Source organism: Pteropus medius, unplaced genomic scaffold (assembly GCF_902729225.1).
Source record: "Pteropus medius unplaced genomic scaffold, Ma_sr-lr_union100, whole genome shotgun sequence".
Taxonomy (NCBI): Eukaryota; Metazoa; Chordata; class Mammalia; order Chiroptera; family Pteropodidae; genus Pteropus; species Pteropus medius.
In genome coordinates, this window is record NW_024340849.1 from 48,862,006 (window position 1) to 48,887,607 (window position 25,602).

A 25,602-nucleotide genomic window follows, 5' to 3' on the forward strand; every position below is an offset into this window, starting at 1 on the left:
AGGACACATGCACAAATGAGTACTCACTTCCCGGTTCCCTCTTAGAAAATTGGCAGAAAGAAAACAATGTAATACATTTCACTGAGTATCTACAGCATTAAGTGCTCAAGGGATAAGAAAGAATAGAGAGGGCTACCAAATAAGAAAATAAACAGTTGATTCCATCCACCATTGATTTAAGACTGCTAAGCAGCCTGTGATCCAAAAACCTTAAAAAAAAATTTTTTTAAGAAATCTTCAAAGAAATGTCAGCAATTTATGGAAATTTTAGTTATCTAAATCAAATCTATCTCTAATGACGTATCTTTATAATCGTGACTACAGAGCTCTAAGGATAGTCATGTAAATATAAATCAAATACTTATCTCTGTAAGACCATGTTACTATTTCTATTGTATCTATAGTTTTGGAACCTATGGTCAGAGAAAGAATCTTTTCTGTTCATAATTTACTTGTATAATTTCTAAATGATAAATATATGCAAATTAAATCTTTTATTTTGAATAAATCACTTTTATGAAGAAATATAAATTATATTTAAGATATAAAATTCAGTAAAACATTATGTCAACTCAATTTTTTCCATTAATCAATAAAGATGATAGAATATTACTTCATTCTCACATATCTGAGCAATTCAGCTTGCTCAATAATTGCCTGTGCTCCCCCACCCCGCCTACCCCTGCCAACATTCTCAAATATCTCTGACAGGCCTTTCCTTTGAATTCCAAAAGATATTACGATCGGAAAGGTCTAAGTCTTCTGTGATATCAAATGTGGTTAAGCAGTGAAATGATCTCTATTACAGTATTACATCCAACAATGAGAGGACAAATTTATACATATTCCCATGACCAAAGTACAGGAGTAATCAACCTCTCATTGATCTGTAAATAGTTCTCCTTGTTCTGTTTAATTACCAGTTTCAATTACAATGTGAATTGAATATATAAAGTTCATTATAAACTTATGCATCAAAAGAGATGACTTATTTCAATCTCATGTTAAGACTTTTCAACTTTCCCAGTACCAGATAGACATTATCAAGATTTACCATCTAAAAGTTTTGATTTAAACAATTAGCCAAGAATGGTTTGGTAACCTCCTACAGCAGAAGCAAATGGCTACCATCACTAAAAATTTTATTTTACAAATTTTATCTAAAAAAGCTAAAATTATAATTCACTTCCTCTAAATTTTGGCTTAAGGACATTCACACACAGCCTCCATCTCATATGATTGGCCCCTTATTTTAGATCTAATATGGGAATTAGTGGCACTATTTCATAGGAAACAAACCAAAGTTCTGAAGTAAATTTTTCAAAATAATTTACTTCAAAATAACTTACAAATAGATTTTAATATTAATAAAAACAAGGTAAAATTCATTAGTTACGTTAGTGAGGAGGGAAAGCCTCAGAGATCTTATCTATAAATTCAATAAGATTTGTCTATCAGATACTTAGGTAAAATTTTATTGATCTAAAGGCAGCCAGAATGGTTAAAATTATAATAAGCTGATACTTTAATTTTTATAAAATCCTTAGATAATGGAGTTTTAGGGAAAATAATACATGTCTTAATCATTTAATTCCCTGAGAATTAAAACTGATCAATATTCTAAACAAGTAAAACTGCACCAAATTAGGTTAATTAGTAGAGACCACTCTGTATTAGTGTAAAGGCTGACCACAGAATACTTAGGAATGAATTCTTTCATTTTCAAGAACAAAAACAAATGCAGAGATCTGCACAGTCTCATTTACTAATAAAGGTAAACTAATCAGAGCATCGATAATAAATATAGGTAGTACTGTGCCTGGCAGACAGGTATTTTCAATATCTATTTGTCAAATAAATGAAGAGTGATAGTCTAATAAGGGATATTTCACGCTAACGACAGCTGAATATGTGAAAGTTAGTAAACATTTGTCTAGGAGATTGAGCCACTTGAGATCAGATCATTTGGTGACTTTCTATTCCTCTAGGGTCACAATGGCTACTATTTAAGGGCCCAACATAAATGAAGACAATGAATTAAAGAATTTAAATCCTAGTACCTCCCAGCATTTGCTGTGATACTCAATTAATCATTTATTGTGTCAGGCCACAGAAATATAACAGCACTGAGTGACAGAAACAAAAAAAAAAAAATTGAAAAATGCTAGTTGCAAATGCCTACAGAACACAGGTGAGTGCACAAATGGCCCTTGAAGAAATGTGCAGAATATTGAACACCTTAAACCTTAGCAGGTAAAGCCAAGGGTTCTGAATGCAGACAGTAATTTAAGATGAAGCACTGTACCCTTACTCTATCTGCTCCTCTAGACAGTGGCCAGAACAAGCATCAGCAGGACGGCAGAAGCCTGACTCCAAGAGGGTTCAAGCCCTGGGATGAGACTCTCAGAGAAAAGAGAGCACTCTCCTTCCTGTTGGTAGAGTAATGAAAAATCCAACAGGGAACCCTGGCCCCTTTACCTGCCCCTGAGAATAAACGATGCACCCTAATCTAAAAGCTAATGCTACATTTTAAGTATTGGACTGTATGTAGACTTAAAAAGGCCACTCTGGCAGAAATGGAGAAAACAGATGGAAAGATTCAGGTTAAGAGCATTTACGAGAGTCAGTACTTATTGAGAATCACTTTTTTTGTAGCTGAATGTATACCAGACTAAAACTTCAAAAAGAATATCTGAGGCCCAGGTCCAGGTCCACCACCTTCTTGATACTGGAAGACACAAAAAAGTTAGTTTCTCTGAATTTCCATTTTCTTATGTAGAACCTATTTCCTCCATCCATTTTGTTGTTGTTGTTTTTTATAAACTCAAGATAACAACAGCTCTTTCACAGAGCACTTGCAAGTATTAAATGAGAGAAAGAACACCTATATCTATATATGTATGCATACATTCATGTGCATACATACATCTATGTAGTGAGTCCTCTATCTGCCAAGCATCCAGAGCTGGGGATGGGAAGAATATGGGAATGAACAAGAAAATCACAGTCCCTGTCCTTCTTAAGCTTATAATGCAAAAAGTATATGAACATGCTTCGTAAACTGTAATGTGTCTGATAGATAAGATTTTGTTATTAAGTCATCAGCATTGTTACAGCACTTGCAATGATGAATGTGGCATTTCAACAATTTTAAAATCTAACTGTTGTTATTATCTCAAGATACTTGAGGAAGGAAATAAGTCATTCCTATCACATATACAACTAAGTCTCTGTTTAGCTGACAAAAGTCATGTTTAGTGCTAAAAAGCCAGCACACTTCATTAAGTTGTTGCATTGTTTCCTCAGCATGTCTGAGGAAACCAAGATGAAAACATTCCATTCTAAATACAGGATTACCCTTCAGGGAAGAGACTTCTGCTTTTATGAAGTCCGGGTGTAACCACAAGGAAAGAAAGAAACTTAAAAGCCAGATTAAGCACTCTAGCTCCATGCCAAAGAAAGAGGAGCTAGCCTAAGACAGGACAATCTTCTAGCCCTGGCTGACAGGAACTTGGGATCCTCTTTTTGAGCAGTGCCAATTTTTCTGAAGTGTTTAGTTGTCTTTGCCAGTATTGCTTTTCATAAACCTGATTGTATGAAATGGCTAGGCATGTCCGAGATAAGATAAGCCAAGAGAAATGTAGAGTAATTCACATCTATTAATGCATGGACTTCTATCCATGGAGTGCTACTCTCACCTCAAACCAAAGTATGTGGAACTCTAGTTATTTCCTCAAATATGTTGGCTTTCATTCTGTACAAGTAGAAGAGCTGGGCAGCCAAGCTCTTACAATCAAGAGCAGCTGGAAGACCCACCTCCTCCTCTCTCTGTTCATGCCAACAAAAGGCCTACACCAAGTAACCCATGCAAAAAAACCCATATTTGTTTCTTTGATTTAAGGTCTTTGCCCTCTGCTTTAAAGTAAGTAATTGCAGAAGTGTCAACACAAAGTTTGCTTCAGTCACAGTTTTGTTTATTATATCATTTTCTGAAAGTAGGTCTTGGGGACAAGGGGTAGTCTGTTATTAGCCAGGCATTTCTTCCGCTTCATCCTCTGTTTTGCTGGCCTTTATTTTATTCTAGGACTCATCTTATTGCACTAGACTGTGAGCTCCCAGCTGGCAAGTACTGTGACTTTTTCATCTTTGTGTCCCCTAGGCCTATTAAAGAGCCATTGCTCACACACTAGGAACTCCTTTTCCTACTCTTGGTTCAGTTTCTTGGTCACTTCCTACCATCATTCAAAATACTCAGGGGCATAACATAATCAGATGGACGACATTAGCAATTCTGTGTACTACGGCAAATCTGGGCTACCTAAAGTTTTAAGGAAAATCTTAGGAGTAGGAACCATGCCTTATACATTTTTTGTATTCACAGACTCAAACCATACTGGTTGACCAATAAATCATTTCTGAATGAATCAACGAAAGATCGACATCATAATAATTATATTTATTAAATGCTTACTATATGCAAGATATCATGTGAACAGCATTTCATATACATTATTTTTTTTTAATTCCTCAGTCACTCTATGAGGTAGGTACTATTATTATCCTCATTTCACAAATGAAGAAACTGAAACACAAATAAAGAGAAGAATGAATGAAATGATGGCACCACTTCCATTGTTGTTATGTAAACATTAATGTAATGTATTGAATTTTTGTGTGCTTACTGTATGCAGGCAAGGCCCTATTCAAGATGGTAAAGTCAGAGTATGGGGGGAGCGCTGAAAGGGTTGGGAGGCAGATAATGATAAACAAACTCACTCACATGAACAGAATCAAACAGTAATAAATACAGTCAAGATAATTACAGTGGGATGTGGGATGAGGAGTGAGTGAGGGGTGGGGATGTAAGGTGGTGTGGGAAGAGATCCCTAGGGGTGATATTTAGGCTGAGAACTTGGGGAAGACTGCTCATCAAAGCAAATAGCAAGGACAAAGGCCTTATAGCAAAAATAGCTGTATTCGAGTAAAAATAATTCTAGTGTGATTAGAGGGTACAGGAATCATGATAGGCCAAGTTAGGGATTTAGTGCTTGTTTTTTAAGTTCACAAGAAAGTGCTAGAGGTTTTAAAGCAGAGGGATGACATCTGACTTAACTATTAAAAATCAATGTGGCCAGCCTGTGGAGAAGGGATTGTACAGAGGCATAGAAGGCAAGAAGATCCTCAGGAGGCCACTGAAATGATCAGTCCAGAGCTGACAGAGGGATGCTGTAGGATGTGGTCAGGCTTATTTTAACCCCCTGTTGCTTTTTCACTATGGTGCAGCTAGATCTGGAAATGCTTGTAGACAGGTTATTTGCAGGTACTCTACAACAGTTGGAATATCTAGTTTCTAAAATGGTTTCTCTCTTTTTGACCACTTTGATTTTAAAACAAATGATGACACAACATAAGTCAGCAAATATACATAAGAAAAAGACAATCATTTTTATTCTGTCCTCTAGTAGGTATAGCAGTGACCACCAACCCGGATTTAGGGTCTTCAGAAAGGCCCTCTTATCCCAAAGTAAATTCTTTCATTGGCCTATCAGTTAGGTGTGTGCTCCCCAGAACACCAGTGCCAAGAGAAACAAGTAGAGGTTCTGTGGTCACACAGCTTTGGGAAACACCACATGTTATAACAAATGCTTAGAAATTCACAATTTGTATTAGATACTAATCTCTGAACAGTCTTGCCATAAAGAAAAAGAATGTTTACATTTGTTTAGCACAGTCATTTCTCAAAAATATCTAATCATGAAACTCTTTCTTAGTATGTCACTGTCATAAAATGCTGGATTAAAATATTGAAAATCTATGAAAAATGAAAATATTTCCCAACAGGAATTACATCATAAAATTCAAAGAGCTCCTTGGAGAAGAAAAAATAGTAGGTGATTTAATGGGTAACATTCTCTCTGAACCACAAGGTCACTCCTGAAATGGCTGGGGTGGCATTTTCCACTCTCCCTGTGACAAATGAGTCACAAGCCACTGGAGTCAGAATAGATAGCCAAACTCCATATTCTACTAGCTGTGAGTTCATGACCAGACTTGCCTAGATCACAAAGTTAGCGTTCGACAGGGCAATGTCTAGAATCCAATTGGTCTACAAAACCCATCGAGACATTTTGCTATAGCAAACGTCCAACGTAATTAACCCCTGACCTGTGCCTGTTAAAAACAGTTGTGTGCAGAGAAGAACAGAGCTGGAATCTTTGGAATCTTTGGTTCACTTAAACATGAAGCTCTGTTACTATCTAAAACACAGTGTTTCATCTATAAAATAAGATTTAACACTTACTCAGGAGATTTTTAAGAATAAGAAGTGATATATGCAAAATGCCTGAGAATGAGGACCAGGTGGTTTCTCCTTTAGCTTATTTATTTCGTTTGCATTCCTCACGGTCACTAAAATAGTCATATGCACAAAGCAGACACTTACTAAATTTTATTAAAAGATTAAATAAATCAATCAACTATTTCAAATAATTTTTCATATTTCAGGTATTTCAAGTTTTCCACAGAAAAGGCAAATAATAAACTCTAGATATTTTATACATTTGAGTTTAAAATATGCCAGGCACTTCTGTTTAGTCCTCTTAACAATCCTATGCGATAGGTCCTATAATTATCTCCATTTTACATATGGGAAATATGAGCTGCAGAGTGCAACTACTTGCCCTGTGTCACACAGATTCCATGTTGCCGAGCTGGGATCAGACCAAGGCAGGCTGGTTCCATACCAGATGCTCGGGTGCCATGAAAATGGTGATTTTTTAACTCTGTGTAGTGACTTTCCATAGCATCGTATAAAATTGACAGTAAGGAGGAAAAATTTGAAAAATGGTGAAGTAGAATTTGAAATGCACCACTGAATCTCTTTATATTTAAACAGAATTGTGATATGCCTTGATTTGACCCACTATGGAACCACCCAGATTAATGACCATGACTATATGAAAATGTGTATGATTTCTGCAAGGTGTTTGAATTGCTTGATTGTTGTCAATCAGTTACTATAATTAAGGCATCAGTTTTCCATGAACAAATTATTGTTTTCCACACTGATAAAATAACCAAAGTGCTACTTCATTTAATTGCTCATTACTTTCCCACATAGAGAAATCGGCTTAACATCTGGAGGTAACTATCACATATACACATGCTAATAAACAAATTCAGAACAAACTCTGCACTCAGTGAGTCTTTTCCATTGATTTTAATACATCACAGGAGATCTGTGATGAAACTTATGACCCCTTACCATCTGTTCCTGGAAATTAACAGGATCTTACTTTGTAATGTGCCTGCAGGTTCCACCATGGAATTCACAATAAGGTTGTATAAGATATTGAGTGAAATTGCAAATGCAGCTTTAAAATTCAGGGCTATCATATTAGAACTTTATGTAATTCATGATCGTGTAACTTATTCTAATTGAATTCGGAGTTTCTTATTTCTTTGTTTTTTTTGTTATTGTGTCTTCAAATTTTTTTCTTTTCTTTAATTGTACAATACATGATAGTCTTTTAAACCATTTTAGAACTCTCAATATTTGGACCATCTAACAACTATAATAAAATAACACATTCTTAAACAATTCTTTAAAAATGTTTAAATTTTCTGTTATATAATTATTAAATGAATCCAACTAAATAAGTCATCCTAACAGGAATCCTTAAAAAAATACACTTTGGTTTTAATTTGACACCTAACATACTCAATTTGAACCAAGTTCTAAGGCAAAGGAAATAATTCAACTCCATTTGGTATTTTATGAAATTGCTTGATTGTTATCACATAGATCTCAAACTAAGACTATGTTCACTAAATTCAAATATCACAAGAATTACAATTAGGTAGGAAATTATAATTAGATATCCAAAACTTAAAATATAAGATGTTTTATGGCTACTAAATTCAACGTCTGAAATTACAATAGGAAAAAACAAATCAACCAAGAAATATGACTCAAGTATTAGATATACAGCTCTGATATTTATTGAGATATGAAAATACATTTTATTTACTACATGTTGTATCACAACTGCCTTAACATAGCAAATCTGATACCTCACTGTCCAACAACCTTCATCCATGCCTACCACTAAGACAGATCCACCTTAGTTCCTAACCTTTGTATATTTTATAAAGTGATTACTTTAAAGAATTTTAACTGAATCTGAAACACCATTAGCTCCTCAGAAAACTTATTTCAACATCACAGATAGAAATATAATTGGTCTTATTTTATCCTCATCAGTCACTGTATTAACATCCCTAGAAGCTCCCTCTTTCTCGAAACAGCAAACTTCCTAGTTAAAAACAGTTCCCCTTGGAGGGAAGCACATGGAGCCAACAATACATTCCCTTGGTGCTTTAGCAGTCCACAAGTCTCTGAACCAGAGTTGCCAGGTGATATTTAGGATACAGTGTTCAGGAGACAGGTGGAGTGGGAGAGGCCCTGACACTTGGAAGGAGAAAGGAAGAGAAGCAGCAGAATATTTAGTTAGGCCTTAATTTGTCAGCACTGCGTTAGGTGTGTGACTTACATCATTTCATTTACTCCTTATTATTACTTTGAAATCTACGTTATTTCTTCCATTTTTCAGGTTGGGAAACTGAGACTCAGAGAAGCTACACAACTTCAATTTTTCTTCATCTTATCACTAACAAGGAATTAAGCAAAAGTTTAAAACTCAAACTTTTGGGTTTGATTAGCTCTCACCTCTCAACCTATTGGAAAAGTCCTAGAAGTTCATGGAGGAAGGGAAAGGAAAGGGAAGAAGAAGGGGAAGCAGTTATTATTGAAGGGCAAAAACAGGGAGTAGAAAGGTGCTAAAATATGTTTGGGCGTGTTACATTTTTGCCTGGGATGGGCTGTAGGTGGAAACCCTGTCATTCGGAAAGTCTATATAAACTTTAACCTGTGCTTGATGAGAGATGAATACTCCTTATATTTATGTAGCCACATATCAGATGGATTCATACGACACTCTCTAGAGAAAAATGTTGAAAACAAAACCAGTGTTCACTCTGAACTTATTCAAGGAACAATATCAAGGAGACATAAGAACTGTGGTACTAAATGATGGGTGTTCTTACAAAGCAACTGCAATTTATTTTTGCTAGAAATAGACACACAAGAATGAGTGAACAAATGACAAAGACCTTTAATGAAAATCTTATAGCTTATTGTTAGCATGGAAACCAGACTGTAGAGCTGAGACAACTCACACAGCACGAGATGGAAGATGAAGAGCAATCTAATAGGACAAGAGCAAGAAAAACCAATCCCTTGCGGGGGCAGCACTGAGTACAGACACAGTGTATTACCTGCAAATCTCTTTTTTATCTGTGCCCACTGTGTTGCCTAATTTTTTAAGGAGAAAGAAAAGATTTTTTAAAAAGAATATTTCTTATGCTTTTATTGACAATTGAGATGAGATAAAGTGCAAGTAATTGAGCGAGGAGTACACAGATGAAAAGGTCTAAATGGTAATATTTAGAGAACTTAAAAATAAGATGTTTAAAAATTGTCAACTCCTCTTGGACCATACAAAAGAAGGACCTAGAAAGCAATATGCCAAAAGTGATAAAGGGATATGAATCAACAACATCAAAAAAGAAAAGAGACATGAGTTTCCTTTGACATAGGAATAAACAAAAGTCAGTGCTATTTTAAGATAGGAAATGCTGGGCACATTATGAAATAGTCTTGGATTACTATATTATTTTAGTGAATTCTGGGAAATGTATAATGGGATAGGGCAAGAAAAATTGGTCAGAATCAGAGAATAAAAAAAAGTGATTGAAAGAAACAAAGTCATCAATGGGCTATGAAAACCACACTTCAAATATGTTTAAGAAAATGTGTTACCTGCATATTCAAATTTATGATAATTATACTGTGCCATGATATTCTAAACACAATTTGACAGCTCCTTCTTTGGAAGACCAGCACTACATTTAAGTATGTTTTCTGAGACTGGATCTAATGTGCAAATCCAAGTAAAGATATATTGAATAGATAACCAATCAGTGTCATAAGGTTAAAATAATATCCAGATTTATTTCCTTCTAGGTAGTAACTTTGAAAAGATAACACCCTTATTTTAAAAATAATTGTTCAAAATATTTTGCTATCCAATTTAAGAAATTCCTTTGGGGCAAATGCCACATTCATTCCTTTTAAATAGCCTCGATGGTGGGAAATTATTGCATATTGAGGGTAGTTTTAATATTTGAAAACAGCCCAAAGTAATTACAAACCAAGCCCAGTAAGTGAGGTGGGGGTTGTTAGGAAATGCCACTGCGGGTCAAAAATGTAATGTGACTCTAAGGCAGTGCAACAGCAAAAATGATGATGCTTTGAAAATTATTGCTAAAGAGGTTTGTGGTTGTTAATGAAAAATTCTAGGGAGCTGGAGGTTTCTGGAAACTGGCTCACCAGGAACAAACTCCATTTTATGAGTATTTCTCTTCCCAGAGCCTTTTAATCTGATCTTTAATCCTGTCTCCTGGCTGAGGATGATCCACCAGAGACTGTGTGCTCCAGTAACTGTCTGGCACTGGGATAGCGACCCTGGCTCCAGCTAAGAATGCTTCATTGCTTACTAACTGCTCTGACTTCAAGCCCCAGGGCCAACAAGAGTCAAGATTAGCCTGGAGTGGGCAAGCTCCAATCCTTAGTTTAAAAAATTTGGAGAATACAGAAGAGAAAGAGGAGGAGGAAAGGGAGGTAAATGACCAGGGGAAGGAGAGGAGAAGGAGGAGAGGAGGAGAGGGAGGCTTTGGAGTGCAAGAAGCTCACAGGCCCATAGCTAGCATGTATGGTGCACTGAAGCCAGGTGATAGCAAAATCTGCAAGTGTGATTCTCCTATCCATCTATTGTACACACACCTGTAGTTTTTGTATACCTCCCATTTCCTTTACATTATGATAGAATTGTCCGGCTAAGATCTCATAAGTTCTACATTGAAGATGAAATGCTACATATTGTGATAAAACTCAGTATTTGACTCAAAATATCTTTTTTGCCTCAAATCTTGTTTATACACTGCTATGTCCCTACAATTTCATTTGGCTTCAGTTAATAACTCAATGTAGTTTGGTTTTCTTTATAAGCATGACTGATCATAAACTATAGGTGATAAAATTCTTTTATTTCTGCAAAGTTACACACAGCGAATTCTAAACCAAATTTGAACAGGCATTTTGTTCTTCTTGTTATTACCATCACTGATGATGTGTGTATGATTCTGCGTCGGGAGCAAGTAAGGAAGAATCATTGAAATATTGTGATTGCAAAACCTAAGCTAGATTGTCTTTTCATACCATCTGTTCTGGAAAATCCTCAGTCAAATATCTAACATGATACAACATTATTTTCCTCAGCAGTTTCTAACATTTCTTTGAGGTCAAGTATGAAAAAATGTAAGTATGATGGTTATTAAGAGGCTAGAACAAATTAGATGTAAAAATTCTGGTGTGTTGGCTAAAAATTAGTGCTTTAGTCATACCTTCTAATATTGAAAAAATATATATGTGAAAAATATTACTGTGAGAATCATGAAAATAATCCTTACCCTTGAACACCTCATTTTCTAGTTGATGTAATTTGAGAAATAGAGTTTCTGTGACTTGGGAAAGTCACGTAGCTCATTATTAACAGGATTGAGACTTTTTCATTAGACCTTCAGACTAGGGCCCTAATACTCACTGCCTGGATTCTCTAGCAGGAGCACATGTTCCTGTTGTAATGTCAAAGCAGGCTGCTGCTAGCGGGCAGGTACAGATTGGGGAACGCAGAAGGAGGGAAAGTATGGCAGGAGCAGGGACTGCTCAATTCCACACAGACCCATAAATCAATTCCATGGAGCTCTGGTTTAAAATTATCAGCTCATTAAGGTTCTACATTCTTCCTCCTTTTCTGCACCTGTGGCCAAAACTGATGACCTGGCAGATTTGACCACAACAGAAAACAGATCGATTTGTGTGGTTCCAGGAGAGAGGAAGTGCATATTTAAGAAAAATAATAATATGCACTTCAAGAATGATGCTTCCATCAAGCTTCACCACTGTCAAATGGGTTTTTTCTTCCCTATTCACTGTGAAGCAAATAAAATGTATAGGCATACTGATAAAATCCACATTTATGAAAGTCACAGAACATGTGTATTAGACTGATACAAATTTCACATTCAAAAATGTAAAAACCAGTAGCTGTAAGATGCTAGACTTAACTCTATCTTCAAACTGCTAAGATATTCAAGAAAAAAATAGTCCATGAATTTCTTAATGAATCAACTGGCAAATACTTCTTCAGTGTTCACCATATATTATAGCACTTACTGAACAGCTAAAATGTAATGATTGGACACAATTTTACTGTCAGAAAAAAAATTATTCAAATATGTATCCATTATATATGTGTGTGTGTGTGTGTGTGTGTGTGTGTGTGTGTGTGTGTATTTAAATACAGTTGTCCCTTGCTATCTGAGGGTTCCAGGGCCCCCTCCACTCCATCCTCAGATACCAAAATCTGAGGATGCTCAAGTCCCTTATATAAAATGGTGTAGTATTTGCATATAACCTACGTGCAATCCTCCCATACACTTTAAATCATCTCTAGATTATTTGTAATACCTAATACAATATAAAAGCTATATAAATAGTTGCTATACTCTATCGTTTAGGAAATAATGACAAGAAAAAAATTCTGTACATGTTCAATATAGATGCAGCCATAGTAGGACTAACTACTTAGTACACACCAGCAACAATGTGATTTTTTTTTTTAGTCAAATATTTTCAATTCTCGGTTGGTTAAATCCAACTCAGGTTAGATGAGGAACCTCAGGATAAGGAGGGAGAACTGCACTTGCTATATGCTAGGCAGTTAAATGCCCAGGATATCAAGGATTACACAGGGGCTTTGAATTTGCAGATACATGGAAAAGAAGTGAGCAATCATATAAATACAAAACCCTGTGATACTGTGAACCAAGTGCCAGATGAACATGGAGAAAACAATTCATTCTGCCTGGGTAGGAGAATAAAAGAAAAGAAGATTCACATTGTTTCAAAGGGACCAGTAAACAATGGCACAGAGACTTTCCAACATATGTGATTGAGGGAGATCAGGGTACCAGACAGTCCTCAATTTACAACAGGTCATGTTCCAAAACTTGCTTGGAAGTTGACTGGAACTCCAAATTATCATTCCACAGAAAATACATTGTTCCTGATGGGCAGATCCTCAAACTAGCCTTTAACAAACAATGCCTTATTTCTGATTCTAGAACTAACAACTAGATCTAAGATTTATTGAGTATTTACCCTGGGTCAGGCGCTGCATCAAACACTTTACAAGTATTGTCATTTAAGCCTTGCAACAATCCTCTGAGTTAGGTACAATTATTATTACCAGATTTTACAGATGAAATAACTAAAGAACAGAAAGGTGAAACAACTTGATCAAAGTCATAAGGCTAGTATGACAGGCTGATTTGTATCTAAACATTTAGGCTTTAGAGTTGGGGCTCTTAATCAAAATAGTGTATTTCCCCTTGGATATCAGAAATCAAATAATGCAAATAAAGGAAGAAGGGAGAGAAAGAATTTTTGTGTCCTGTTTCTTGTATGCAGAGCTAGCCTTAGAAACGATGTGCTACTTTTGAGCTGGAACTCTTCTTGGTAAGACCCTAAAAGCCCAATGATATTATGACCCCCCTAAAAATATCACTGGGATCTAGACCATACCTACATCCATTATTTAACTAAAACTATTTTCTCCTCCCATTCAGTTAAAATGTCCACTCTGCCCCAAGTGGGTAATAGGAAAAAAATAAGCTATTTGAGCTAACTTATACTAACATGGCTAGGAAATTGTGGGAACTCTTCTGCAATTAAGACTACTGGGCTTTTTTTTCTCAGTACCAATTACATTCCAGCCTTACCTCAATCAAATCAGGAAAACCATTCTTGCCATTCCCACCTTCAATATGGTGGTTGTCCATCAGCCCAACAAGTCTGTATTCTTATCCTGGTAGCGAGTAGATTCTTTTCCTGAGTTGATAGATCTGCCCTTGCAGCCAGTTCTAAGCAAAGACAACTCTGTTCTTTCAAAGTTTCTGGATCTGTAAACTTGCTCAAATCTGAGAATTGATTGAGGGACAATGACTCTCCATGTTGGTGATTCAAATTAGATTTCTGTTCACTTGACCTAGAACTCTTCTACTTATACAGATCAAGTCAAAATTTAGTAGACTGCCCATCTATTTCAATTCTAGGAACAGTATGATTAACAAGTTAAATGCCATAGGTCTTTTGAAGTCAGACTATTCTAATTACTGCTTTGATTCACTTTTCATCATGGAAACCATGCCCACCTTGCCTTTGGTAATTAAGTGGGCCACTTGGTGGACCCTGCCCCTGGAAGTCAAATACCACCATTGCACTGAAGGGGTTCCAGTTTAGTGGCAGCAATTCCCACTGTAATTTCTGACCTACAGAGAGGAGCAAGCACAGAGCACTTCAAGGATGCTGAGATAGACCCCCCTCTCCTCCCCTCCCCGTACAGTTATTTCTCACAGTAGTGGTGAAAGGTGTGTTCTCTGGATCTTCTCAAGGTGGATGATCCCTTCCTCTACGGTGTACCAAGGCAGGTCTGGCATTTCAACTTCGTTTAGTATAGATCACCTTTTGGTCCATGCTTCAGTAAACCAACCAAACCATTAGAGCTCTTTCTATAACCCTTCAAGCTATAACAGTGATCCAGAAACTCTGCTTAGTGGTTCTATATCAATAAATTTGGCCTGATCTAACTACATGTTCTTTACCATTATCCCATACTCTTAACACCCATTCCTACACATATTCCCCAGATTTCTGTCTATATAAATTGGTAAATTCATTCAGTTCTTTTGGATTGCAGTACATCTCCTCATGGGTCAAACTTTGTATGTCACATTTAGGAGCCTGCTGGTAATTGTAGTAGTAAAAGGTGGGGGCAGGGTAGAATAGAAAAATCAGTAGTGTCCGCAAGGCACATTAAATTACCTTCATCTACAGGAGGCATAGACTGATACTGGTGTGCTAATATCTATTCTCTCTTTATCACTGCAACACTTTATTACTTTATTTCTTACCCTGTTTTTAGCTGAGCACATCATTAGCCAAAATAAAGATATTTCCCAGCTTCCCTTGCAGTTAGGTAGGTGAATATCATTAAATTCAGGCTAATGTCTTATGAGCAGAAGTGATTCATGCAACTTCCAAGTTGTGCCTTTAGGAGGTATCCCTTTTGTGTTTGCTCCCTCTATCCTTCAGCTTGATGTGGAAATGGGAACAGGCTATCCTGAACCACTGCAATGAATGCAACACCAGAAAGATATCAGAGCAATGATCGCTTCCCTGGGCAACCTCAGAGAGCAGTTAGCATACCAACTTTGGTTCATCTACAGCGTGACTATTGTGTGAGAAATGTAAAGTTTATTTTATCTAAGCCATATTACCCTGAGAAATTTATGTGGAAAAGAGAAATTAGATATTAAGAAATTTATGTTGAAAAGAGAAAGAACAGAATTGTCTTTGCTTATAAGTAGCTGCAAGGGCCAACTATAAACTGGAGAAAAGAATTTATTTGCTACCAGGACAGGAATACAAACTTGCTAGGCTGAGGGCCAAGCATGGTATTGAAGGTGGGAATAGCAACAGTTTCTGATTTGACTGAGATAAGCCTGGAATGTAACTGACACTGAGAGAACTCTCCAAGTACTTTTAAATGCAGAACAGATTCCAGAGAGCTTTAAGCAGTGGAAGGCATATCTGGCTCAGCACATGGGGAGGATGTAGAGTCCAAGGCTTGGAGGACACACAGAAGATGAACCCAAGGAAACAACACTTCTGTTGACGAAGATGAAAGAGCAAAGACAAACCTAGAGGATCATCTATAAATGAGGTACTTGATTTGGACAGAACCTGTATCTCAGGGGCAGTGGCGCCAACATTATCACTGTAAATGTACAGGTAAATAGCAGAGGGAAGCTTGCACTGAGCATACCAGAGAAGGCTGCAGGGGGAAGATAAGATGTGTGATGCTGACACAGTCAAATCCAAAGGGGGAAAGGGATGGAGAGTTCAGAGTTGGAAAAAATACTGAGGAGAGAATCGTCTGAGTTGGGTAATAGAATAAATAACCCCCTAAGAGAGCAGTTAATGTCTTAGCAAAATCTTTAACCCCAGATGACTAGTGAAATTGCAACAGAAAGCCAAAACTAACCACACAGGTACAATAAATCCAATTTTTTATTAAATGTACTTAAAATTTGAAATTTATATACAAACATGTTTAAATATGCCATCTATAATATCCCAGTTTAATGCAGAATTGTGCCTACCAGTACATCAAAAAAGGAGAATTCAAAAATAGGTTATTAATCAAAAAAACATCACCATCCTATATGATAAAACAAGGCAAACAAAAATTGTATATTCTACAGGAGCCTGGAAAATTTTTTTAAAATATTATACATAGTTTTTTTTTAAACTAAATAAATAGGAAAAAATGCAAAATTGGATGTCATCACTCTTAAGTTTAAAAAATTATTTAGCTAACTGCTCTATGTCTATTGGATAAATTATTGGACAGTTCAAAATGTATAAAAATTATAAAAATTATAAAATTTTTAAAATGCTGTATGTCTCATGTACTCTCTCCACAGATATTCAGCATGTGGCTTCAAGTCTCCTCATTCTTCTTGATCCTGCCATGTCCTACTGGGTCTGAAAGGCCAACTGGAGGGTCTGGTGAATTTGATAAGCTTCATATATATCTCTCACAGCCAAATATTTTTTAAATGTTTTCTAATACATCTTTGTATTTAGCCTTGATCCAGTGAGATATTTGCTTTATTTTGTTTACTTGATTCCATGTCCATAAAACAACTGTTTAAGTCTACAAATCTTACAAAATTCAATGTTTTACATTATATAGACCGTATCACCATATTGTTCTTAATCAAGTGCTCTTAAATATCCAGGCGCACTTTCACTATTCTAAGTTCTCCTGAACATTTATGGAAAAAATATATATTATATTTTTGTAATGTAAATAATATAAAAATATATATTATTTTTTATGTAACCATTAGCAGCATAGGATCTAAAAGAAAAGTGTCATGTAAAAATAGATAAGTAATAAAATCATATTAGATGAAGACTGAAAATTATGGTATGTGTCAGAAAGACAAAAGTAAACACTGACAGTACAGTTCTAGGAGAACATATTATTTAACTAGAATGCAACTGCAGATATATAGAATATTGACTAAAACCGATAAGAAAAATCCATATAATTAAAAATCCTCCTACTATTCACACACCAATTTTCATAGCATAACTTGGTTCTAAGAAGATACTAAATTGCTTTCATATAAATCCCACATACTCATATCAATCCCGTTATGACTCATGCTACTATCTGTCAGTCTGTTAATTTCTATTAACACATTCATCAAGCATCCCAACTCTTCTACTCATCTTCATAAATGTAATAATAATACCTGCCTTTTTGAGTTCCTGCAGAGTGTCAGGCATTATAGATGGTGTGTAGTATGCACTATTTCATAACCATTCATAAAAGAAGATATCAATATTTCCATTTTACAGAGATAAAAAAGAAACAACCAAAAACAACTCAGGTAAAGGGCAGGGCCTGAATGTGACTGGAGGTCTCTTAAATTGCCATCATAACACTCTCCTCCACCAAGGGTAAAATCCAAAGCCTCTTGCTTATCTCTGACTATGAGTAAGCCCATGTTGCCTGTAAAGCGACAAACTCATGACAAACTATGATGTGGACACATGGCTGCAGCTTCCACTGCCCAGGTGACAAAATGATAATGCCTATCTCTATGAAATATTTTATTTTAGAATTAAACTAAAAATTTTTAATTCTTTTCACTATTACTTTTATTCTTTTCTGAAAGTGATAAATATGATCTACCTATAGAAGGCCGAGAAGGTGTGACAGAAAAGAAAGTGACTTTAAATGCTGTGAATACATCCTTCAGTAGCTGAAAGCTCCTACCCCAGAGAGCCACAGCAAAGGCAGGGGGAGGCTCTAAACTCTAATCAGGCTTCATTTGTAATTCTTGGGGTGTGTATAAGTGTGATTTCAAAATGACAGATGTCACATAGCGAAAAATATATTATACAATAGGAAGAAAATTATATTTACATAACCATACCCGTATATATTTCAAAAGTAACTCCATATTTTTGCTCAGATTTTAATCTCTCGCTAAAGAAAATTTGAGATTCTCCCTGGATTTGCATTATTACCCAAGTATGGTTTTTCCTCAAAGCACTGGTTAGTTGATTGATTCTTACATAGTGTCCTGTTGTGCTCTGTTCTCGTCTAAGCTCTGGTCACTTTATTTAGGAAAGGCATAAACTATTGATGTCACAATATCTCTGTCACTCTTGAACCAATCTATTCTGTCCAAGCCAGCCCCCCATCCCCTCACCCCTTCTCTGCAAATGGTTAAGTCAGCACTTCTAGGCAAGACATCAGTGGAACTCCAAGCAACACCAGGCAAGATGGAATGCATGGATCAGGAGCATGTGATTAAAAATATACCAATCCATTCTCAAACCAGGAATAGACTGGAATCATATAAAGATGAGTGGAACAGTAGAATCATGCTGAAAGAAAATGTAAAAATATCTCAAAAGTGGCCAAACAATGATCAGGTATCACTATAATTATTAAAGAGTGCATAATATTAAGGGAAGTTTTGTCTTTTTTTTTTTTATGTGTGTTATTTGAAGGGAAAAAATCAGATTGACTATCTATGTAGTAATAGATAATTTAGGAGATCTTTAAAATTTTCAGTTTCTATTGATGTAGGAAAATCTGTCATTGGATGTTCATTTTGAATAGAAAATAACATGTTATATTACATTATGGTTTTGTTAGGCATTTAACACTCAAGAGCTACATAACACCTGCATAATAGAGACCTAATGTCACTTAAACCATCTCTGTACATTTATTTTACAGGGAAAAAGAAATCTTAAACATCAGATTAAACATAACAGTTTAACATAACATCCATCACTGGGTGAAAATGCTAGAGCATCTCTGTGCAGAAAATTTTCAACGTCAATGTTAGAGAAATGGGTTTAAAAAGAAATACAGAAGCTTCTGCAAAGTCTTGGCTTTGAAAGCTGCCTTACTCCGATATAAAAATAGATGGCTAAAATGTAAAAATCGATTCTAATGGCAAACAAACCATTGCACTCTCCATGGCCAGGATATTAGAGAAAACTGAATATTTGATTTAGTAGCACCTTGGGAGTATGCAGACCTGAAAACCCTCCAATAACCTTGAAACTATCCACTTCCTGTAGAAATGAGTGCTCAAACCAGACCACACTTACCCAGTGCCCCTTTGTTCCTTCTAGTACAAGGCTCAGAAGGCATCATTAACCCTTGGAAGTGGAATGTCCTTCCTAATTTGCATCCAACAAGTGACGGGGTGGGTAAGGGGGTCAGTCCTCTGGTCTTCCCAGGAGCTCTTTCTTCCAGTCAGGGGATGAAGTCCAAGGTCCATGCCCTTCACCTTCCCCTAGGTTAGCTTTCTACAAGGGTGGGAGGGAAGCAACAGGCTCTGGACTCAGCAGGGGGCCTCAGCCTCCCTGTAGGGGGAAGATAGCAGAAAATACCACAACACGCGGGCACTTTTGCGCTTTCTCCCTCTCTCTCTCTCTCTCTCTCTCTCTCTCTCTCTCTCTCTCTCTCTCTCTCTCTCACACACACACACACACACACACACACACACACACAGAGAACCAAGTTAGCTTCCCTGAGCCCAGAAGACGCCTGAGAATCCAGCTGGAAATGGAAAGTGGCCTAGGATCGTCCAGGCCAAGCCGACTCTTGCTGTCTCTGGATCCAGGCCGCAGGATGGAAGGCAGGCAGGGGCTGTCATGTTTGAGCCCCTGGAGGCAGATCCAAGAAGGTCCGGATCGCAGAGTGCACGTACGCGTCCCGGGCCCTGAGCAAGCCTACCCTAGGGCCCCAGCCTACTGACATGAACACAGTGCGAGGCCCACAGGGTCCAAGGAAGAAGCCAGGGGGCGGGGGAAGAAGGAATCGGACCAAGGCGGCACCTCATTCGCAGAACAATGGTCCCTGATCTGCTCGGAGCCTCTGGGAGTCTCCCTTAAGGCTCGCTGATGCCGCCTGCTTGAGCCTCGCGCTTCGGGGTGCCTGAGTCGGCAGTAAGACGCGCCTAGGCCCCTCTGGAGGGCAGAGCTCCACAGTCCTACTTAAGGGCTTTGCTGTGTAGATCACTAATTATTAGTTGGAATGACACTGCCCCAACCCCAGTGGCCATGGAGCACTGAGGCAAGCAAGCTGGGTCCTGCGAGAGGCGAAGCTACAGAGTGAGGTCGCTGGCAATCTACAGGTAATCCCTGCTGACATTTCACTCAGCTAGTTGTGTAAGTCACAGAGTGGACCGAGCTGGCAGCAGGTAACCACTAGCTCTTCCGACTGTGAGTGCGAGCTGCCATACCGCGGAGAAGGGAAGGAAGAAAGAAGTGAGGTGAGGACTATGGGGAAGATGAGGTGGGGTGGGGCGGGGATGGAGGGGCTGCCGAAAGAGGAAGCTAGTGCCTTCAGACCCTAGTGCCACGCCGCAGGCCTCCTTCTCCATTGGCACTGACAATCACAGATCGGCCTCATACTGAAAGCCCATTGTTAACTCGGGCACTAGCTTCCATTTGGCACATAGTAAATGTGCCAGGCACGGTGCCAAGCGCTTTAGATACACAGACGGTCCCCAGACCGTGACATGACCTGTGTGCAATGCACCAGAAGTAGCCCTGCGCTGTTTTCTCCAATTGCTTTCCTAAATCCTTTTCTCCAAACGTAAACCAGCTGGTGGAGTGGTCCACAACAGCTTCCTGAAAGCTGCGCTCCTCATCTACGTGCGCAACTATTAAGGGCAAAGACCCCTGCAAAGTGGTGGTCTCTCAGAACTTAAACAGCACACTGGAGGCCAAAACCAGCATGAGCGCGCTGGCCCCTCCTGCTGCCCGAGCACCCTGCGACGCCACAGACTGTTTCCACTCGGAGAACCTTCTCGAGTTTTCCGCCGAGTTTTCCTGCGCTGACGTCCTCGAATCACTTCACTCACTCATTGTGTTAATACAGACTACAAAATTCTCCCGATAGCTGGAATCGACCTCTACGAAACACGCTAGAACCGCCCTTTGGCGTGATTACTTGCACAAATAAAACGGCACAGGTGTGATGTTGAGTCCTCAACCTCTGGCAAATGCAAAAAGGTGGCCTTTCCTGCGAAGGCCACGCTCTTTATAAATGCAATTGCTACTTGATAAAAGGTCTGTTTTCTAGCTCTACTCGGGAAAGGGGGAAAGTAAGGTGCTGTCAGTCTTAGGAGTGAAATCCAGTCTAAAAGGCACAGTCTGTTAGAGGAGAAATACAAAAGCTCCCACTCCAGGCACACCGCCGGTGTCTCTAGACCTGACATCCAGTTGCTTTTAACAACATGCCAGCCCCATAGAGTGAGATCCTTGACTGAGAGGCAATGAAGCTCTCTTCTGGCGGTCCCTGAACCCTCGCCAGTTCCTGGGAGTCGCAGTTAGGCGTTCTAACCCTTTAAACACCTGGAAGGGTGGGCGCCTGGAGGCTGGACTGGGTCTCGGTTGTCTATAGCGCCATCGTCCAGCACTTTTGTTTTGTTTTGTTTTGTTTTTGTAGGGGCTTTTGTGGAAGTAAAAAAAAAGTAAGCAACTTCAGGGCACTGTTTCCGTTCTTCTCTCTCCTTTTTGTTTTAGAACAGCCAGGGTCTTCTTCTTCTGTCACAGTTCTGGGATATAGGGGGAGAGATGGCAAGTGTCGCTCCTGTCTGCACCGTGTGCTGTGCATCTGGGGACAAGGGGAGGAGGGGACTCTGGCACGACCCTGCACCGCACCTGGGAAGGGAGTCTACAACCGCCTTCCAGCAGGATCGGCATCTTTTGTGTACAAGTCAGCACTCCACGAAAGAAATTCCACGTGAGATTAAATTCAACACAAACATTCTCCAGCACACTCCGATCTGGTCTCCCGGACTCTGCAGCTGGACAGTTGAGAGAGACCCCAAGTGTGCACCCCAGCGCGGGAAGTGAGAGGACCGTGCTGTGGCACTCCGGACTGCGCGAGTCTGACGCCGCCAACCTCGAGACCGCGGCGCAGACCTCCGAACCGAGTCCAAGAGCACTAGAACCTTTAACTTGAGATTGCTCGGAAGCCCGCCCCCTTCCCTGGGCGCCCCTTGCACCCTCACAAGTAACCTCGGTGCGCGGCCCGTACTCACCTACTGTCAGACAGATGGGAAGTAGCAGCCTGAAGATGAGCCCGCACACCACTTCCGAGGCCATCGCTAAGGTCCAGCAACTCCGAGCAGAGGGGCGAGGCTCGAGGGTCCCTAGAACTGGGGCGCCAGGCCCATGCCCGTCTAGGGCCTCCTGCGGCCGGCGGCTCCCAGCTGCCTGGGCATCGCCACGAGGTCCGCCGCGCTGTCCGCCCCGAGGGCGCGCTCACAGGGTACCCGACCGCCCCTCAGCCGGCTCTAGGTAGCCCCCTCGCCAGACGCCCGAACCCCCACAGCCGGCCCATGAAGTGTAGACTCCTCAATTCGGCAGCAGCAGCTTCTTCAGCGGGTGGTCGGGACCAGGGCCGTACGCGGGGACACTTTGGGGGTTTCCAGGTGCGGGGGCAAGGAAAGAGGGCGAGAAGGGCGTGCTACCCTTTCGCCTGACTCCGGGGCGTTGCTCAAGGGCGTCAGGGGAGTTTTCTTTACTAAACCCCTTCCGAAGCCAACGTGCCTCGGCGGCGGGTCCCCCGCCTTCTGCCCACGCAGCCTGAGGCGCGCCCCTCGGCCAGGGCTCCCGGAGCGGCCCGCTGGTCCTGAGCTGAGGTGCGGCTCAGCCTCTGCGCCCCCCAGCTTCGGACCAGAGAGACCCGGGCGGGAGCGGCGAGGCGCGCGAAACCATCCCCGACAGCACGGAGCTCGACTCGTGTTATCGGTCAGCGTGTGGCGCCGCTAGTCCCTCCGTCACCAGAAGAAACAGTGCGAGCGTAAGTAGAACGAGACGAAAGCGTACAGCGAATGGGTCAGGCTCCAGCTCCTCCTCCACGGCCTCAGTTAAAAAAATAAAAAGATAAAAACCCAACGCCGTCCGGATACCAGTGCGCCCCCCGCCTGCCGAGGTACAGCCTCGCCCCGGCGGCGCAGCCCTGGCTCCCGAGCGGGCGTGCACTTCTCCACCTTCAATGAAACTTTCGAGGCCTCACTCGGGGACGAGCGTGCCCCCGAACCAATGGAAAGGCGTCTCTGGGGCCGGCGCGCGGGGAGCCCGCCCCTACGCCGCTAGCGAAGCGGGCGCAGTGCACCCGCGCGGAGGGCGAGTCTCCAGCCACGAAGCGGGCGCGCAGGGAGAGGCCCGGCCTCTTCAGCCCCGTGGACTTTTCGCGTTCGCTTGGCCCTGCTCCGCGTGCTCCACTGCTGCTCGCTCCCGCAGACCCGCAGCTCTGCTGTCATTCTGCAGACAGAAGGCACACATCTTAGCATCCTGTCCACGGGGCGTGCCCCCGAGCTTACCCAAACCTAGGGAACTGTTTAATGCTCAAAGAAAAGTGCACAGGCGCAGCACGAGAGTAGTTAAGGGCTTGAACAACTTTATGGGACTGCCACTCGTGCTAAGAACACACTTACCCACTTGAATTAAGAAAAACAGAACCGGAATTAATCCAGATCAGTAGCCCTGTCTATCTTTAAGTTTCAACTCTGAATGGGCTCTGGAAAATCCCGGGTCTCTCCAAGACGGGTATCAGTGTTCAGATGTGCATACACATTTGGGGAAATCTTGTTTTTGCCTCAGGTTGTTTCATTGCTTGTCATGTTTCCAAGCATACAGTTCCTATTTCTCCTAAGAACCTTCCCAGCCCCCACACCCCACCCTTTATTCTCTAGATGAGATCTAGAGAAATCTGGTTCTTGCTGGGAGAGGTCAGTGTGTCTGGGTCCCTCATTTCACGATTATCCAAGAGTGGGGAAGTGTGCTGGAGCTTGGCTGGGATCCGCAGGACCAGGAGGTAAATGATCTTCCGATCTGTAGAGAGGACCGTTCATAACTGGCATTTCCATTAAGAGAACAGAGAAAGAAGAATTTGACTTCCATTCTGCACCAGCATTCTGGGCTTGTATTGGAGACGATGGAAAAGTCTGCAGATGAACAGTATATAATAAACCTTGGTTGTCTGTGTTAACCTCCCTTTTTTGAGATATAGTAAGCTTTAGTTTCGAACTCATGCCTTCACAAATTCTCTGAGAATGACGAACTGAACCATCATATTTTGTTTTTTGAAGACTGGAGGCACCGAAATCATGTGACAACACCTCAAAACTTAAACCATCTATGTGCTCTGAAGCCCTCAAGAAGCTTAGATAACTAAACCCCAAATGTAGTCATAAGCCCAACATCTAGGGCAAGGGGAGATGATAGGAACTTAAAATATCAGCAAATTATTGACTACTATGAAGAAAGGTTTTGTGTTTTGTGGAAGCCCGACATAAATCTGCTCTCATTTCCTCATGAATCTTGTCCATTTCTATGTGCATAGGTGGTTCGCTCGCTTGCTCTCGCACGCTCTCTCACTCGCGCGCTCTCTCTCTCTCTCTCTCTCATACAACTTGTTTTGGGGACCTAATTAAGAAACTCCAAAGCCCTCCTGAATTTGAAATAATATTGTATGACCACATGAATTCTCATTTTTCTCTATTTCATGTTTTTGGTAGGCTTCCCATGTTAACAACTGTCTAGAATTCTGCAGAATAAGTGGGAGATACAAAAATCTCAGCAGATAGGAGATCTTACCACATATACTTCTTGCTTTCTCTGCCACATTGTGTGTCACCTTAGTTGTTTAGTTTGTTTTTTTTTTAACACCTGAATCTTACTTCTTAATCTTACCAGCACATACTGAAAGAATCAGATTTCAGTTGTCTATACTACACATATATCTGCATTCCAGTCACCTGGGGAGCTTTACACTAAAACAGAGAAAGGTAGTTGTGATATGTCCTCATTCACATATCACAACTCAGGTAACATGCTATTGTTTTTCAAAACTAGCATCTTCCAAAAAAAAAAAAAATCCATCTCTCTGGAATTGTGTTTTCACACTGAGGTTGACTCAAGCTTGCATATCAATAATCAGTGGCATTATCTTTACAAGCACTGTTTTACCCTAAAATTTCCCTAATCAGAGGAGCAGCATCTAGTGTATAACAGCCTTGTTTTCAAGGGCTCTCCATCCCACTAGGATATTGATCTCATCGTTCAGGAGCCCTGATTGCCTAGTGACCTTCATCCTCAATTTGAACATGAACTTGCCTGAAACCTGGTATAAGGTAGGAAATGCTGCAGAGAGAAAATCAACTACATAGAATACTCTTAAAGATATTATTTTGATATTTGACAAGTACCTAAAGTATATAACCACAAGTTTAGCACAG

At 40.0% G+C, this 25,602-nt stretch overlaps 1 protein-coding gene across 7 annotated transcripts in view; it reads right to left on the minus strand.

Moving 5' to 3' along the window:
- Positions 1-23,384, minus strand: part of PIEZO2 (piezo type mechanosensitive ion channel component 2) — a 382,528-nt gene extending 359,144 nt beyond the window's left edge. For 6 of the 7 annotated variants that reach the window (XR_005649322.1, XM_039845973.1, XM_039845987.1 and 3 more), the window contains exon 1: positions 22,399-23,384. Coding sequence is in view for 6 of the 7 variants with exons in the window: in XM_039845973.1 (XP_039701907.1) it covers positions 22,399-22,462 (64 nt within the window). In the remaining variant the exon portion in view is untranslated. The remainder of the gene's footprint in view (positions 1-22,398) is intronic. The other variant, XM_039845980.1, reaches the window with a different exon arrangement.
- Positions 23,385-25,602: the final 2,218 nt, after the last annotated feature.